Here is a 16,255-nt window from a genome sequence, read left to right as displayed (position 1 = left end):
AGTGCTACAATTGTGTATAATGAATCAAAATGCATTCTGCTGTCATACATGCCTAATTAGAATGAATAAATAAATAAAAAGTCTGGGTATTTGGCTCAATGCTTAAGTGCCCCTGGGTTCAATCCCTGGTACCAAAAAAAAAAAAAAAAAAAAACCAAAACCAAAAACAAAACAAAAACACACACACACAATCTGTGCTTCCTCCCTTACCTCCCCAGCTGTGCAAAACATACCCTCAAAGACAGACCCAAGAGCTCTTAGGATACTTTTATTGACAATTAAGCACACTTGTAGACATGCCTGTCAGATATTTCTTAACACATTTCAGGGAAAAATAAAGATTTTTCTGCAAAGATCTTACTTCCATTCTTGTGCTATATTTTATTACAGTATTCGTGTTCAAATAATATTGTGATTCATGTTCATACTCAGTGCCTATTTTTCCTTTAAGTTATTTTAAGAATCACTATTCTATTCTGGAAAAAAAAATAACCACAAAGGAGACCATGCTTGACAGCTGAACAGCTTCAGGGGCTGCTACGGTACCTGCAACTCACGGTGGCAAACCCAACACACTACGTGGATTTGGAAGAAGCAATAATGAGAGCATCACAAAGAAAAAGCTAAGACTGATACAAAGTGCCCCATGTGCCACAGGACAGGCCATGCCATCTGGGGTGTCACCCTGAGTTGGCGCAAGGATCTGCAATTGGCTGGGATTGTCAGTGACATGTGTCCTGATTGTGGTCGGGGCTCAGCACTGCCACGGACCTCCCTGTGGCCTTGAACATGCTGGAGCAGCTGTGCACATGGACGTCATTGCCCTGCCTTGTCCCGGCACAGTACCCGCGAGGGGTGGAGGGCAGAATGCTCCCTGGAGCATGAAAGAAGGTCCTCGGGACTTGACCTCGGAAACCCCTTCTCCTCCCACCAGCAAGGACCACAGAGAGCCACCTAGGAGGAGAGGACTGGTGACCAGTTTAGAATTTCCAGCTCCCCAAACCCAGAAGGGCCTCCCTGTGCCAGAACTCCTTTGCCCTCAGGTACATTCGCAGTCTTCCTGAGGAGCTGTCAACAGGCAGCTCTTGTGTTTTCTCACCTCCATTTTTGCCGTAGAAAATGCGTCTCACAGTATCTAGAGAAAAAAAAAAATTTTTTGATGTGTTGCATTTGCCTCCAAAAGAGAAAAGTTGAAAATCTGACCAACACTCAAATTTGATTCAGGTAACCTGAGGAATAAGTGAGTTTATTGTCCTACGCAAAGAACTCTCCTTGCAGGAGCTGGCCGCCCATGCATGGCTCCCTGGGGTAGCAGTGCAGGGGGAGTGGGGACGCATGGGGCCTGCACCCTTCTCATGAAGAGGGTCAGAAATGCTTTCATCTGGACGCCTGGGAAAGGCTCTTTCTTTAAAGATTCTACTTAATAACCTGCACTTTTGTTAGCATTCAATATCACTATGAAATGGTTTTTGAAAATGTCTCCTTTATAGCCCTTTATCCATTAAATTTACAGTAATGCCAAATGCACAAGCTAATTTCCAAGCTGCAAAATGAATACTTAAAAATCAAACGATAGATTTTGTAATATTTTCAGATAAGCGATTTCTTTCTAAAGTAGCAAATAATTAAATGGAATGAAAGCACATTAAGTGTTGCTTTCTTCCCTGTAATTTAAACATTCAACATTCAAATTGGCTTTCATAATTTCTCACTTAGTTGACAAGCTGATTTGTGCATAGTTGATATTTCATCAGCACAATTTATAAAGATAGAATTCTTAGGGATAAACACATATTTTTTACTACTGCCTGGGGTTTTTTGAGGACTGGATGCTCTCTGAAAAGTTAAATGTTGAATGTTGCTCTGAAAGCCAGGAACTCAGTTCTGAGAGTCCCTCAGTCCACCTTGCAGAGCCCCCTCAGGCGACAGTCCCCAGGAGCTGTCCCCACCTTGCCAGTGGCTCCTCCACTGTGTTTGTTGAAAGTAAAATGCAGGAGACTAATCTGGAGACTCGCTCCCTGTGCCGAGCCAGCCTGACTTGAATCCATGCAAGAAGAAGGATCGATTCAGAACAGACGGGCTGCACTTTACTCTGGGCATAGTTCTAAGGCCTGGAAATACCTCTTGCTGGTGTTGGGATTGGCTCTGCTGCTTTTCGTGGATGCAGTAAAAGAGATCCAGCAGCTTTCTCTGTCATTTTGCTTTTGTGATTGTGGAGAGACCTTGAAGCCTGTGTTCTCGTGTGTGAGTGTGTGTATGTGTGTGAGATGTGTTTAGAGAAACGTGAAGTAGAAAATGAAGGCAGGGCGCTGGGTGCTTCCGAGGGGAGGGCGTGGCCAGGGCAGTGCCCACGGCGCCCGCTACACGTCGAACCAGTGGTCGCCCATGCAGGTGCGGTTCCACTCGCAGCCGCAGTTCCAACACCACTCGAGCCGGCACTGGGGCTGCGGACACTTCATGTGCATGCATCCTCCTGCGGGCGACAAAGGACAAGCCATGGTGGGTCTGCAGCAGCCTGGAGAACACACCCCAGCCACAGGCTAGTCTAGGGGTCCCTTCTCAGGGAGGGCGCTCTGACGTTGGGACCTCTTTTTTTTTTATATTAGTTATTCACAACATTACAAAGCTCTTGACATATCATATTTCATACATTTGATTCAAACGGATTATGAACTCCCATTTTTACCCCGTAGTTGGGACGCTCTTGAGGAGGCAAAGAAAACGGCACCCCTCCACCCACGGCAAATTTTATTTGTGAATCTGAGCTTATCTGTTCTTCCTGAAATGGGATTTAGAGACAAGTGCTTTGTGTTTCACAGTCAATTCCTCATTTAAATACATTTAAATATATATTGAATTCAATGTTTTAAATACATTAAATGCACTTAATAATCTAACATATGATAATATGTTGTGATTACTTTTGTCATTTCTTTGGAGATACTCAGCTTGTCAAAATTCATAAAACAGGAATTGGAACAGTATGCTACTTCTCACAGGGAATACGTCCCTTAATGCCATTCTAAATTTAATTTAGGTCGAGAAGGACACAAAGGAGCTAGGAGGGGTCTGATGACTCATTTACTGCTCAAAAACTCAGGGGATAACTTGGTTGTAGACTTTTCTCAAGGCGAAGTGCTTTTCACCGTTGCTGCTTGGGATTAACCGAGGTCCGTGAGGTTCCGGTTGGTTTTGGAGCGGGGCCTGCCTCCTCTGCCTCTTCTCTGGGTCCTACTCTGGGATGCCTGGCTCCCCCAGGTGTTAAACGCTGTCTCTGTTGGCTCTGGGGAGCAGAAACCAGCTCTGCCTCAGGTGGAACGGGCCGTGTGCATGCAGCCTTGCACAGAGACCAGGGCTGCGCACTGATTTCCTGGACACGGGAGCTGCGCAGTGTTTCTGCGAGGCATTGAGCACTCCATTCTTCAATTTACCAATTATTTTGTAAGTGTCTCTGTTCTCCCACTCATGGCCACGTAATTGCTTCAGTCTTGTCTCATTTTTCCTAGAAAACTAGTTTGAGAACTTCCACTAATTGAAAATATGTATGAATATGTAGAGACAGGCATTTACCTTAGGATAACTTGGGTACATTTAAAGTCCTCTACTTTCTGCTTCTTTTAGTTTGTTTCAAAGATCATAAAAATTGCATATAAAAATAAATAAAATTTACCGTAGAAAAAATAATCAGATAACTTATTGATGACATTTTTATCTTAATACTTCCCATTTTGGAGAGTGCCATTTCAACGCATATTTAATGATTGTCCCTTATGATGTGAATAATCCAATAAAATAGTGTGGTGCTTTAAAACCACTTAGTTTCTCCAAAATATCAAATAGAATATTGAGCAATATATTAAAACTCAGTGAATTAAAGTAATTCTAAATGACAATGTTTTCCTATTACATCAAAATTTTAATGCACCAGAATCCTAGCGTAACAAATCACATTTTACCATAGAAACAGAATCACAAGGGCAGACAGAGCAGGGCAGGAAGTGGAGGAGGGGTTGGCATTAGTAGCGCTTTCCTGCTCACTGTAAAGCAGCCAAGGCCTCCTGCGGCTGACCTACACTGTCTAGGTTTGAGAAGGTGCGCTCAGGATGTTCACACAATGACAAAGTGGTCTGATGACACTTCTCAGAACAGCCCCTGTTGGCAGGTGACACATGATCATAAATACCAGCTGGGAGCTGCTGACAGGTGCACACCGATTTGAGATATTGGTATGGAGGGACCACAGCCTCCTCCCAGTGAGTCCTGTCCACTGACTGTCCCCAGCCCCCCTGCAGGTGCCGTCCCTGCTCTGGCCAGCGGCTCCTCCTCTGGGTTCTAATGAGTGAACTGAAGCTCCGGAGCCACCTGAAAGCAAATGTACCTGGCAACAGGCAATCACGGGTCAGAGAATGGAGCCAGAGTCCCGTCTGGAGAGACAGAGTAAGCAAGGACATTTCTGGGGCCTACAGGGTATCCCAGGAGCATGTGCCCAGAGTGTAAATGTCACTCTGTCTACATTTACGTGGAAACGGCTCTCCTGTCAGTGTCACCGAAGGAGAGCTGCTTCCTAAGATTCTGCTGAATGCGGGGCAGACCTAGAGCAGACCTCGGTAATGAAGCCTCACCCTTGGCTACACTGCAGTGATGAACACTAGAGCAACTGGGCTCTCACTGAGAAGCCAAAGCACCCCTCCCTCAGGCAAGTTCCAGTATAAACCCCTGGCACAGACAAGGACAATAGGCCCAGAAGGCCACACAGTACACAGCAGACCCAGACCCCCAAAGGCCCCTGGGAACCCAGAGTCTGTGTTCTCAGCCCCTGTGGTACAGCAGGGAGGGGCTGCGTGACGCTTCCCAGGGCTGCATATGGAAAACCAAGCTTTCTCATTCTGAGGCCACAGTTAGAGGACTCTGGGTTTTTCCTAACATAAATGATACTGCAATTAGCAGTTTTTGCCTAACGTGGGCACCCATGTGTGTATGGATATGTGGTATGTGAATGTGTCTATGTATGTGTTATATGGGTGCCTCTGTTTATGTTTTTTTTTTTGGTGTGTAGTGTATTTTCAGGTGGTGTGTGCACATGCGTATGTGCATGTATGTGGTGTGCATGTGCATGTATCTACAGCATGTGTGTATGCACTGAGCATGTATGTGCAAATGTGTGGCATGTGTTTTGATGCATGTCTTGTGAATGTCTATGTTGGTGGTATATGTTTTGCATGTGTCTGGCACATGTGTATGTGGCATGCCTGTATGTTTGCAGGTGTAGTATGTGCATGTTATGTGTAATGTGTGTGCTATGCATGAGTGCATGTGCATAAATGTGCATGTATGGCACTGCATGCATACATGCATGTGGATGTGTATTTTTGCTATGTATCTGGTGTGCTTAATGTGGTGTATGTGTACATATGTGTATGTATGCGGTGTGTGTTTGGGCATATGTATGGATACATGTGCATGTATATGCATGTATGTGTGTGTTTTGTGGAGTATGTATGCATGTGGTATGCAGGTCTATATGTGGTATATATGTGCATGTGTGTATGTATGTGGTGTGTGTATGGGCATGTGTATGTATGTATAATCATGTATATGTGTATGTTTGTGCATGTGTGGTATATGGATGTATGCATATGTGTTCAGTGTATGTATGCAATATGTGTTTGGATGTGGTTTATGAGCATGTGCGTATGCATGTGTCATGTATAAGCATGTATATGTGTACGTGTGCATGTAACATACATGTGGCACATGGACACATGTGTCTATGTATGTGACACGAGTGTATACATGTGTATGAACATGCCTATGTGTTGTATGTGGTGTATATGTTTGTGCAGTGTGTGTGTGGTCTATGTAGGTTTGTGGCATTTGTATTTCTATACACATGTTCTATGCATTGTGTGCTGTGTATGTTTGGGGATGTGTACATATATGTGGCATGTGTGTATGTGTGTGATGTGACAGGAGTGTGTTCATATATGTGATGTGTGTACATATGCATGTGTGTATGTGGCTGTGTATGACTGTGCTTTTGGTATATATGTGCATATGGGTATGCATGTGGTGTGTGTGCTGATGTGTATGTGCATACGTAATATGGATATGTATGTCTATTTGTATATGAGTGGTGTATGCATACATGGATGCATGTAGTGTACATATGCATGTATGTGGTGTTTATACATATGGGTGTGTGTTGAGTAAGGGTGTATGTGTTTGTGGTGTGTATGTTTTGTGGTACATATACTGTGTATGTATGTGGTATGTATGTAGGTGCATGTGTGTATGTATATTTGAGTATGTATGTGGAGTATGTGCATGTGTGGCATATATGTGTTGTGTGTACATTTGTATGTCTGTGGTGTATATGTATAAATATGTGTGTATGCATGTGGTATATATGTGGTATCTGTGCATGTGTGTATGTATATGTACTATGTATATGTGTATGTGGTATGTGCATGTACATAAATGCATGTATCTGTAAGGTGTGTTTCTACATGTGGTGTATGTGAATGTGCCCCCATGTTCACACATATATACACACGGCACATATATCCCAAGCTTACATAATGTATTGATACACCAAAAGCACATACCACATGCATATACATTACATAAACACAATATATATGCACCACACACATAAAACATACAGATATACATTCCCACATGTACACACATCACATTTATTATACCATTAACACATCACATACATACCACATACATATATACATGCTTGCAAACACATAATATATACACTACTGATCTATATACACACAGTAGACATGCAAACACATCACAAAGACACATCACATATATACACGCACACCAGTGTACATACATGCATACTCATACACATATTCATGTGTTTGCATGACATGCATACACATATAAGATACATGCACATATATACCACATGCATACACATACCACAAACATATACACAATGCATATACAGACATAAACACACCACATACACATCACACACACATCATATACCATATACACAAACACACACACATACATGCACACATACCACCACATACCCCATGTACATATACATATCACAAATACACATTCATACATACACCCACCCACACCATATACACATTTATAGATACACCACATACATGGACATATATGCATATACATATGCACACATACAACCCACACAACACAGGTTCACACAACACATACACATGCACATACCTGCACTGCAGACCATAAGCATATACATGCATACCACATACATCATACACATGCACAGCACACAGACACACACCCCACATAAAATATACCATATACAGACACTGCAAACACATACACATGCATACACATATTCGCATACACCACAAACACTCATGTACAATATCTTGCACATATACACATAACACAAATACACACTCATATGTACATACACATACATACATTCCAGATGCTTATACACATGGATATGTGGTACCTGCATGCATGTATGTGGTATGTGTGTGTACCTGTGCATATGTATTTTTAGTATAGATTTCCAGAACTAGGGTTATTGGGTCAAAGAACAGAGATACTCTAATTTCTTTACATATGTATATTGCCAAGTGGTTTCCAGAAAACTCTGGAATTTATCAACTTTGAGTATTATATTAAAAACAAAACAACAAAATGTACACAAAAGTTCTTTAATCCTAGCAAAATGGCCTCAGTATTGAATTCGTTTAAAAAATCCCTGCGCCTCTGAGTGCTGGCCCTGTCCCTCAGTAGCCACCACCTCCGCTCCTGTGAAGGCCTCGCCCCTTCTTTCCCTTGCGTTCCCGGTGCCCGCGGGCAGCCTAGGGGAGGTGGGCCGGACCCGCAGGTCCTCCCGGTCCCACGTGTCCTGCCCACGGGGAAGGGTCCAGGCTGGGGCTGAGTTCTGCAGGACTCCGCTGCTCGGCGGTGGGAACCTGGCCGGCGCTGCGCCCGCTCCTGCCGCTGAGCTGGGTGGCATGTGCTTGCTGAGCGACAGCTGGGGCAGGGGGACCGAGTGCCCCGGGGTGTGCCAGCTACCCACCAGGGCGCAGCCGCCGCTCAGAGCCGCCGTGGGGAAGCCGCGCCTGGGCTTGGTGTTCGCCTGGGCTCGCGCTGGGGGCGGCCACTGGCAGAAGCGAGGCGCGTCTAGAAGGGGCTCCAGGGCGCTGCTGCCAGGGCTCTAAATGGAAGACGCCACCCCCAGGGCGGACGGGGCAGGAACCAGGGGTGCGTCCTCCCAGAGCCCCGAGGACGCAGCCGTGCAGCAAGAGCACAGGACATCCTCCCCCGGCCAGTGCACACTCACCGTTTTTTTCCACGGGCACCCCACAGTGAGGGCACGGCTTGGTGGTCCTCTTGATGGTTTCCTTGGAGGCCTCTTCCCAGCGCGCGTGCTCTGCGGCTCTCTCATCCACCCTGTAGGCCTGGTGGGTAGACAAGAGGAAGTCAAACTCGGTCTCTGACCGGCATTGGGGTCTCAGCTTCTTGAAATTCTAGTGTGCAAAAAACCTTTAAAGACAGGGGTGCCTAAAGGTCCCAGAAGCTGGGACATCCCCTGGCCTGACCGGGGCTGGCCAACTCTGGACACACGCCAGACACATGTTCTTGGATCGGGGCAACAAGCTGTAACAGGACTACAGGGCACAGCCCTCCCTCTGTCCTCTCATCACTGTGAGGAATGCCACCTCCCTGGGGACTAGCGCCAGGCGTGGTGACCAGTGCTCACATGTGCATCTCAGCAGACACTCTGCCACGGGTGAAACGAGTACACTAGTCTTCATTTCACTTTGAGGGTCAGACGAATCGAATAGATGGCTCAACACCAGTCAGTTGGAGAGTCTGTGGGACTCCACAGTCCTTCCTTGTAAACTTCATTCTACATCTTGTTTTCCTTACTTCTTGCATCTGGGAAATGGGGAACTCCAACTGTTGTCACCGAGACAGCAACGAGAGCGAGGAGATGACAGAGAAGAAGGTGCCTGGAGTTGTGGACACAGGCTAGAACGCGAGCCGGTTGGAACCAGCTGCCGGGGGCTCAAGCCAGGCTCTGCTCAGAGGGTGACTTGTACACGATCCAGAACCAACGGAACCAAATAGAGCCACTGTGGGGAAATGTACCTTAGAAAGCTGAACCTGGGAGAAAGTACACAATATAAAACTCCAGGAAGCTGGACGGTCCAAAAGTAGGAAACTCACAACAGGAGAAAACTAGCCCAGTTCCCCTGTCACTGGAAAAACTAATACAGTTAGAAACGAGCTCATGAGTTCCACAGAAATGAGATGCAAGGAGAGGGGACTGTGATCTGAAAGATGGGGTGAAGAAATCCCACAGAAATCCCGCAGGCCAGAGAGCCAGGACCTGGAGGATGGGGGAAGGGCATCCAAGGTGAGAAACCCCAACTTCTCTAGAGCTCTAGAAGGAGATGACAAAGAACAGGAGGGACAAATGGCATTTACAGGGACAGTGGCAAAGAAAACAGGTCATCTGCAAAGAAGTCACAGTTATTCTGACAGCTGACTTCCTAGCCAACATGACCTTAGCGGACATGACCTTCAGAGTACTGGAAGCTCACTCCCGCTCCCAGGACTCTAGAGAAGTAAAGTTGATCTTCAAGTATGAAGACTTTCAGCCACAAGATAGAGAGTGCTACCCACTAAAAGAACAGATAGGAAAGGTTCAGAAGGAAGACGTGGGCTTCAAGGAACAGCTCTCAGCAAAGAGAGAGTCAGAGTCAATATTAGTTACGTAAAAATGACACGTAATTTGTTGGTTAGAAATCAAGGTGGAGAAGAATAACCTGTGAGAGATCATATAGTAGACTTTTCCACATTAATACGTTTAAATTTCTAGGTTCACTGGTGAAAGAGAAAGACTTTTCTTTCTAAGCAACAAAAATAGAATAAGTGGAAAAGGCAAAAATGAAACATAAAAGCCTAAAAGAAGGAAATAAATGATAGTATGGAATTATAGAAAGTAATAGAAGTCATAAAACTAAGTGTCAGAAGTGCCTGCAGGTGTCCCACCAACCACAGTGGCACACACGGCCTCTGGTCTGGAGCGGGGTCCTGCCTGTGTGTGCAAAGTGCCTCTGGTTGTGGCAGAGTTGAGTTGCAGGTCCTTGCAGGATTAATGACCTGTCCCTGGCTGTCTGACCAGTGGGTGGCATTCTTAGTCTAGAGTGGCCCTGATCCTGCGCCCAGGAGGGAAGGGCTGGAGGACCAGCAGTAGCAGCGTGTCTGTGACCTTAGGAGGGTGCTGCGTGGCAGTGGTTTTATCAGATCACTTGGTTGAGTAAGCGCAGCATCCCAAAGGCAGGGCCTGGCGTCCCCTGGCTCAGGGGAAGAAAGCCCAGCCCCAGTGTGGTCACTGGCCCACAAGCAGCAGGATCTGAATCCAGGTCCCAGGTTGCACCCTTCCAGCCCCTCTGGTCCTGCAACCAGGCTGTCTGAGTCAGCTTTGTGTTACTGTGACCAATATAACTGGCAAGAGCAACTTAGAGGAGAAAAAGGTTATTTGGGGCTATGGTTTCAGAGGTTCATCCATGTTTGGAGAACTCCATTGCTCTGGGCCCGAGGTGAGGCACAACATCAGCCATCATTCTGACCAGAGAAATGTGTCGTTTCACATGCTGTGAAGGGACCAAGGCGTGGGAGCTGAGGCAGCTGAGGTCTTTGGTGACTCTGGGGAGAGCCCTTCCTGGCCATCGCCTCTGGCTCTCTCCTACCTCCTGGCGCCCCGGAGTGACGACCACCCTCCTGGCCCTGACCCCCGACTCTGCTTGCTGTCACTGCCACCTGGGGGCTCCTACTTCTGCCTGAGCTGCTGAAATGACGCAGTAAGGACACATGGGGCTCCAGCTGCCAAAGCCCAGCCTTTTCTGTCCTTATCATCCCGACTGTCACTGATGCTAACCCCTGGGCCATCTTCCTTTGTGGCAAAGCAGAGTCACCCAGAAGCTTCTCAGGAGTCCCTGCCCCCAACTTCCCCTCGTCCCAGTACTTTCTGTGGCTTCCGACCTTCACCCATGGGAGTGAGGGACTCTCAGTGCTGCTGGCCTGCCTGACGGGCTCGGCCTGTGCCTGGGGCCTGCTTAGATCTTTGACCATCAGTTCCTGAGACGAGCATCCTGTGCTTTGCATCCTTCACGAGTGGTTTTAGTGCTAATGTTCCAACCCTTCTGGAATGATCTCAATAGTGGCCAGATGCTGGCTGGTAAGGTCATCCAAGGGACTTTTAAATGCTGCAGATTCTTGTGCTCACACCTTGGAAATTTGGATTCAGAAGGTCTGGGGTAGCATCCTTAGGAAGGTCCTTAGGAAGGAAGTGTGTATGTATGTGTGCGTGCGCACACGCATGTGTGTGTGTGTGCACAGGGGAGGGTGGAATGGGAGAAGTCTCTCTACTGACATATTTTATGGCTGAAAAAGAGCAATTTTCTCTGATATGTATCTGTAGTTTATATGTGAAAATGGGAAAGAGTCAGAAAGGGAGAAAGAGAGTAGAAGAGTCAAATGGCCTCTGCAAGGCCAAGTGCTGGCCCATAGGTCATCCACTGGCCAAGAGGGGATGATTGTCCTTGCTTTAAGTGGTGATCGGTTTCCAGTGAACTGGAGATGTCTGCGTCATGGGAAGTGGCCGGGGTTTTGGGCCCAGAGTCCTTCTCTGCTCACTGCACGTGTCCTTGCACAGAAGCTCTGGTCTGTCTCTGTTCACCTGCAGACGTGTGATGAGTGTGCTTCTCTCTCACAAGGGTCATCGTGACCTGGAGCTCATGCATCCTGGATACGAGCTGCAGGTCACATCACAAGCTTTGCTCCTTTGTCATCATCACCAGCATCTCTGCCTGACAGAGAGGGGCAGATGGACACTATGGGAAACTTGCCTGGATGCCCAGGCCACCTGGACTGGTCTTGAGTCTCCATTAAAAATGCAGGCAAAGCAAGGTGTCCTCACAGAGGTTGCAAACACCGAATTCATGCCTGGGAGGCTCTGTTAATGTACACATAAGCTGGAACAGCCTGAGGGAATGTGTATGCGTTATCCTCCCTGCTTTAGGGGACTATTTGTGACCCCTGGTTGGCCAGTAATTGGACAAGTATATATTTGAATCCTAAAAGTCAACTTAAATCTATTTTCCAAAAAGGATCAGATTGTCATTAGTCACTGAAAAAAATGGTTGGCTTAGTTCAACACGAATATTTTCAGGTAAATTTCACTTTCCTCATCAAAATCGAAAGCCCGGTTAATACCCACTTGTCAAACAATTACTGAAACCCTCCAGTGTAGCCTGGCCAGTTGCAAAGTCAAGCAGAGGTCCAGTTGCAGCCTTCTGCTTGGGAGCAGCCCGCCCCCTGCTGGTGACCAAGAAGACAGCACCACCTTCCAAGGGCCTTGAGCTAATCAATCATGCTAGTGAGAGAAAAGGAGGTCCACAAAACTTGTTTTGTTGTCTCATGACATTCTTTTATGGCTATCTGTTCTAGAGGAATGAGTGTGTGTGTTGAACTTATTATTTTTATATATTTTCAAAGAAAAAAACTCTACCAGAGTGCTGAGATTTAACGGAGTGTCTGGCTGAGGAATGAGTGGACATGAGACTACACTTTCTCCATAAAGTTCCAAACTCCCTGGGCCACACTGAGGACGCAGCGTGGCCATCCTTTCAATGATGATACGGGTGGTGGTGATTTCTGCTCTCAGTGGAATGTGTACCAACTGCCACAGGTTAGGTCCTAAACAGTCCTGCTCCTTGGGGCTCCATGCCTCATAAAGGGGAGGGAAGTGTATCATGTAAATAATGTCTGTTGAGCTATCCTGAAATTGATGGGGAAACAGAACAGCATACTTGTAAAGTAGAAAGATCATCGATAGGTACCACTTGCTGGGAAGATTTAAAGTACTTGGTGTCAATTATTAGCATAAGCAGATGAAAGTGGAAAAAATCTACACCTGATCGAGAAAGAAAAGCTAATTTGATAGATGAAGGAGATCTCCAGTTCTCTTAGGGTGTCAGTGACTAAAGTGACCAATAGAGACAAGAGTTAGAATGCAGAAGCTTCCCCAGCAGGACACCAGGGTGTCAGGGCAGAGGGGTGAGAAGGGCATACTGTTATTTTTGTTACAGCTGGCACAGAAGTTTTTCTTTAACCTGTCAAACATTTTTTTTGGGGGGGTCCTTAAGATGGCCAGGCGCTGTCCTAGACACTAGGGACATTGGTGAAGAGGAGAAATGAGGAATAAATCATGAAGATCCCTGCCTGTGGGCTTCCATGTGGGAACAGTGACTTTCAGCTCACACAGTGGCTTTCAGGCCCTGAGGCAGGTGCCGCACATGAGTTATTTCATTAAGTCCCCACAACTTCACAGTGTCCTGTGTCATGGGGACAACATTCACGTAAGGATGACCAGCCAGGGTTCGGCAGAGAAACAACCACATAAGAAACATCTGCGGGCTCACTCTAAGGCCTGGTGAGGCCGGACAAGCCCCCCCCCCCCCCCCTGGGCCGGCTGTTGGCCTCCAGGCGCATCCTGCTGGGTCTCAGACCCCCGCCCCACGTCAGGCTGAGCAGCTGGTTCTCGCAGCAAGAAAGGAAGCGTGAGCCCCAAGACCGCGCGCTTGGCACCTGCGTTTGACCCAGGGACATCCGCCAGGGAGCCTCGGTGGAGCCCACCAGCCCCTTCCACACTAAGGCCACAGCCTTGACGTGCAGGGACATAGGCTGCCCACGAGACCTCTCCTTAGCTCACGATGCAGGCTTATGGCCACCAGGGCCGCCTTTCCAAACCTGCTGTTCTCAGAAACGCCCTCTGGGGACATGCCCTGCGGTCTCAGCCCCGGCTGCGGTCCTGATGGGGCTTCCCTCGAGGCTCACGCTTCCCTCCCCTCCCCAGGTCATTTCATTTTTGTTTTGCAGAATCTTGTGTTTAACAGGGTCATACGTGTCACTGAGGTGTGGCCTGCTGTTTTGATGCCAGTGCCACTGCGCAATAACCCACCAAGGGCGGTTCGGCTCTGCGGCGTGCGAATGTCGCATGGCCTTAGGGATCCGGCGCCCTCTGGCGGCCAGCGGCGCTGCGCAGCCTTCCCTCTCCTGCTCCTGCAGAGAACCCCAACCGGAGGGACCGGAGGACTGGGTGCGTGTGCATGTACGGTATGTGTGCGGTGTGTGGTGTGTGTGCGGTGTGTGGGGTGGGCGTGGTGTGTGAACAGTGCAGAGGCCTGTGTGTGGTGCGAGTGTTGTTTCTGTGCTGTGTACGGTGGGTCTGTGGTCGTATGCAGTGTGTGGGGCGAATGCAGGTAGCATGTGGGGTATAGAGTGTGTGTGCCCTGCTGTGTGGTGTGGTATGTGTACGTGGGTGAGTGACAGCTGCTCTGCCAACACATTTCCTCATTACCCAGTGGTTCTGCGGCGTGCCGATGGTCCCTGGCGCACAGGGCACACACAGGACTGCCCTGGAAGCCTTGGTGGATCAGGTGCCAGGATCCTAAGACCCCGCTGGCATCTGAAGCTCTTGGGACACCTTGTCACTCCTGGGGAGGTGGGGGCTTTGGGAAGGAGCTGTGGTCTGCTGGGGCCCAGGCGGGAGAGCTCAGGACTCGTGGTGTGACATGGGTGGACCCAGACTGGAGGAGCCCCCTGCTGGTGGGCTGCAGCAGGGCGGGTGATGCTCATTGTGGAGTGACAGGCCCAGAAGAGAAGTGTCTCAAGACAGGGAGGGTCCCAAAGAAAAGAGAACTGATCTGTGGTAGGGTCTGTCGGAGGGGCAGGATGTCCTGGGGGGGATGTCCCAGGGGGTGTGCACCGGGTGTCAGTGCTGCAGTGTGATGGGGTCGCCCCTGACCAGGACTCAGGCTGAAGTTTGGCTTGGACCCTGCAGTGTAGGGAGGCGGAGCTTTCCAGAGGCCAGACTGGATTAGTTCTCATACCAGCATGTTGTCACCAAACAGGATGGCTTCTCTGTCCCCTCCCTCCTCTCCACATGCCCTCCTGAGAAAACCCCCGTGAGGCCCCCCTGAGAAGCTGAGCCCATGATCTGCACGTTTGACTTCCAGAACGGGAAGCCGTGCTTTCCTGTATGAATCACCACCTCCTCTGTCCTGTAGGCAGTAGACAACAGACCAGGAGAGCGTCTGTGCGTGTGCACGCACGTCTCATTTGTCTTTCAATCTTATCTTTCCTTTTCTCTGTAGTGCTTGACATTTTTAGCATTCAGCCATGAAAAACTCGAACCCCAAAGTTTTACATTCTGTAGTATTTTATGACTTATAAAATGCCTCACATTCATTCTCATTTCATTATTTATGGTTCAGAAGATCTTACGGGGCCCGTGTGGCAGGGGGGAGAGGGCTGAACGTGGTGGAGTGACTTGCCTGGAAGTGCAGAAGACCAAGCTGATTTGTGTGACGACCAGCCCAGGGCCATTTCTGTCCCCCTAGAGCAAGCCTTTTTTCACAGGCTAAGTGCTTTGGAAACGCACTACGGAGAGGCTGGTGCTGTCCTTGGCATTTATTTAGCAGCCAGAGATGGACTGCAGGCTGGGAGGCTGCGCCGGCCTTAATGGAGATCTATCACAGCCCTCCTGTCCCGCGTGCACATCCATTTAGGCTGTGCGTCCAGAGTCAAGGATTCTGCACAAGTGACATCAATAAAACTGTTTTACTTAAACCAACAAGTGATTCAAGAAGCACACTCCCAAATAACTAGGGAGGTAGATCTCCAGGAATAGTAAATCTCACCGGTCCCCAGTTCAAGGACTCGGCTCCTGTAACTGCAGGAAGTGGCTGGGAGGTACGTGAGGAGAGGCACAGGGGCAAAGCATCCAGAAGAACCGAGGCTGTCTGGAGTGGTTGCTGCTTCACTCCCATCTGGGGAGGCTCTTAGCTGAGCCTCTGGTGGCAAAGCATCAGAGCCCCTGGGTAGGGATGGGGGTAAGTGACAGTCATTTGGAGAGGAGAATCCCGTCTTCACTGTTGGCTCCAGGCCAGCTGTCCCCTCTCAGGGCTCTGTACATCCATTCCTCTGCCCACTGAGCTCCTCTGTGGAGGCCAAGGAGAACTCTCGCTCCCTGGACACTCTTATATTCCCAGGGAATGGCACCATTTGCCACCCACTCAGAAATCCAAGCATTGACACTAACTGGCCACTTCACATCCTGTCTTCTGATTTGCCGCCAGGCTCTGTGGCTGCTCTGTGGCTTTGGCCTCAAGCCTACCCCTCCCGGGCCTCACCAGTCCAGCTGTGTGAC

The 16,255-nt window shown here is 48.3% G+C and overlaps 1 protein-coding gene across 1 annotated transcript in view; it reads right to left on the bottom strand.

Annotated features, from left to right (window-relative positions):
• Nucleotides 1-255: 255 nt before the first annotated feature.
• Nucleotides 256-16,255, bottom strand: part of Prkn (parkin RBR E3 ubiquitin protein ligase) — a 1,241,962-nt gene continuing 1,225,962 nt past the window's right edge. Inside the window, exons 11-12 of the mRNA XM_026393149.2 lie at nt 8,315-8,432; nt 256-2,473 (exon numbers count right to left, since the gene is read on the bottom strand). Of these exons, the coding sequence (XP_026248934.2) occupies nt 2,361-2,473; nt 8,315-8,432 (231 nt within the window). The 3' untranslated portion in view covers nt 256-2,360. The remainder of the gene's footprint in view (nt 2,474-8,314; nt 8,433-16,255) is intronic.

Source organism: Urocitellus parryii, chromosome 8 (assembly GCF_045843805.1).
Source record: "Urocitellus parryii isolate mUroPar1 chromosome 8, mUroPar1.hap1, whole genome shotgun sequence".
Taxonomy (NCBI): domain Eukaryota; kingdom Metazoa; phylum Chordata; class Mammalia; order Rodentia; family Sciuridae; genus Urocitellus; species Urocitellus parryii.
The sequence above is the reverse complement of the archived record's forward strand: the minus strand, read 5'-3'. Positions and strand labels throughout refer to the sequence as shown.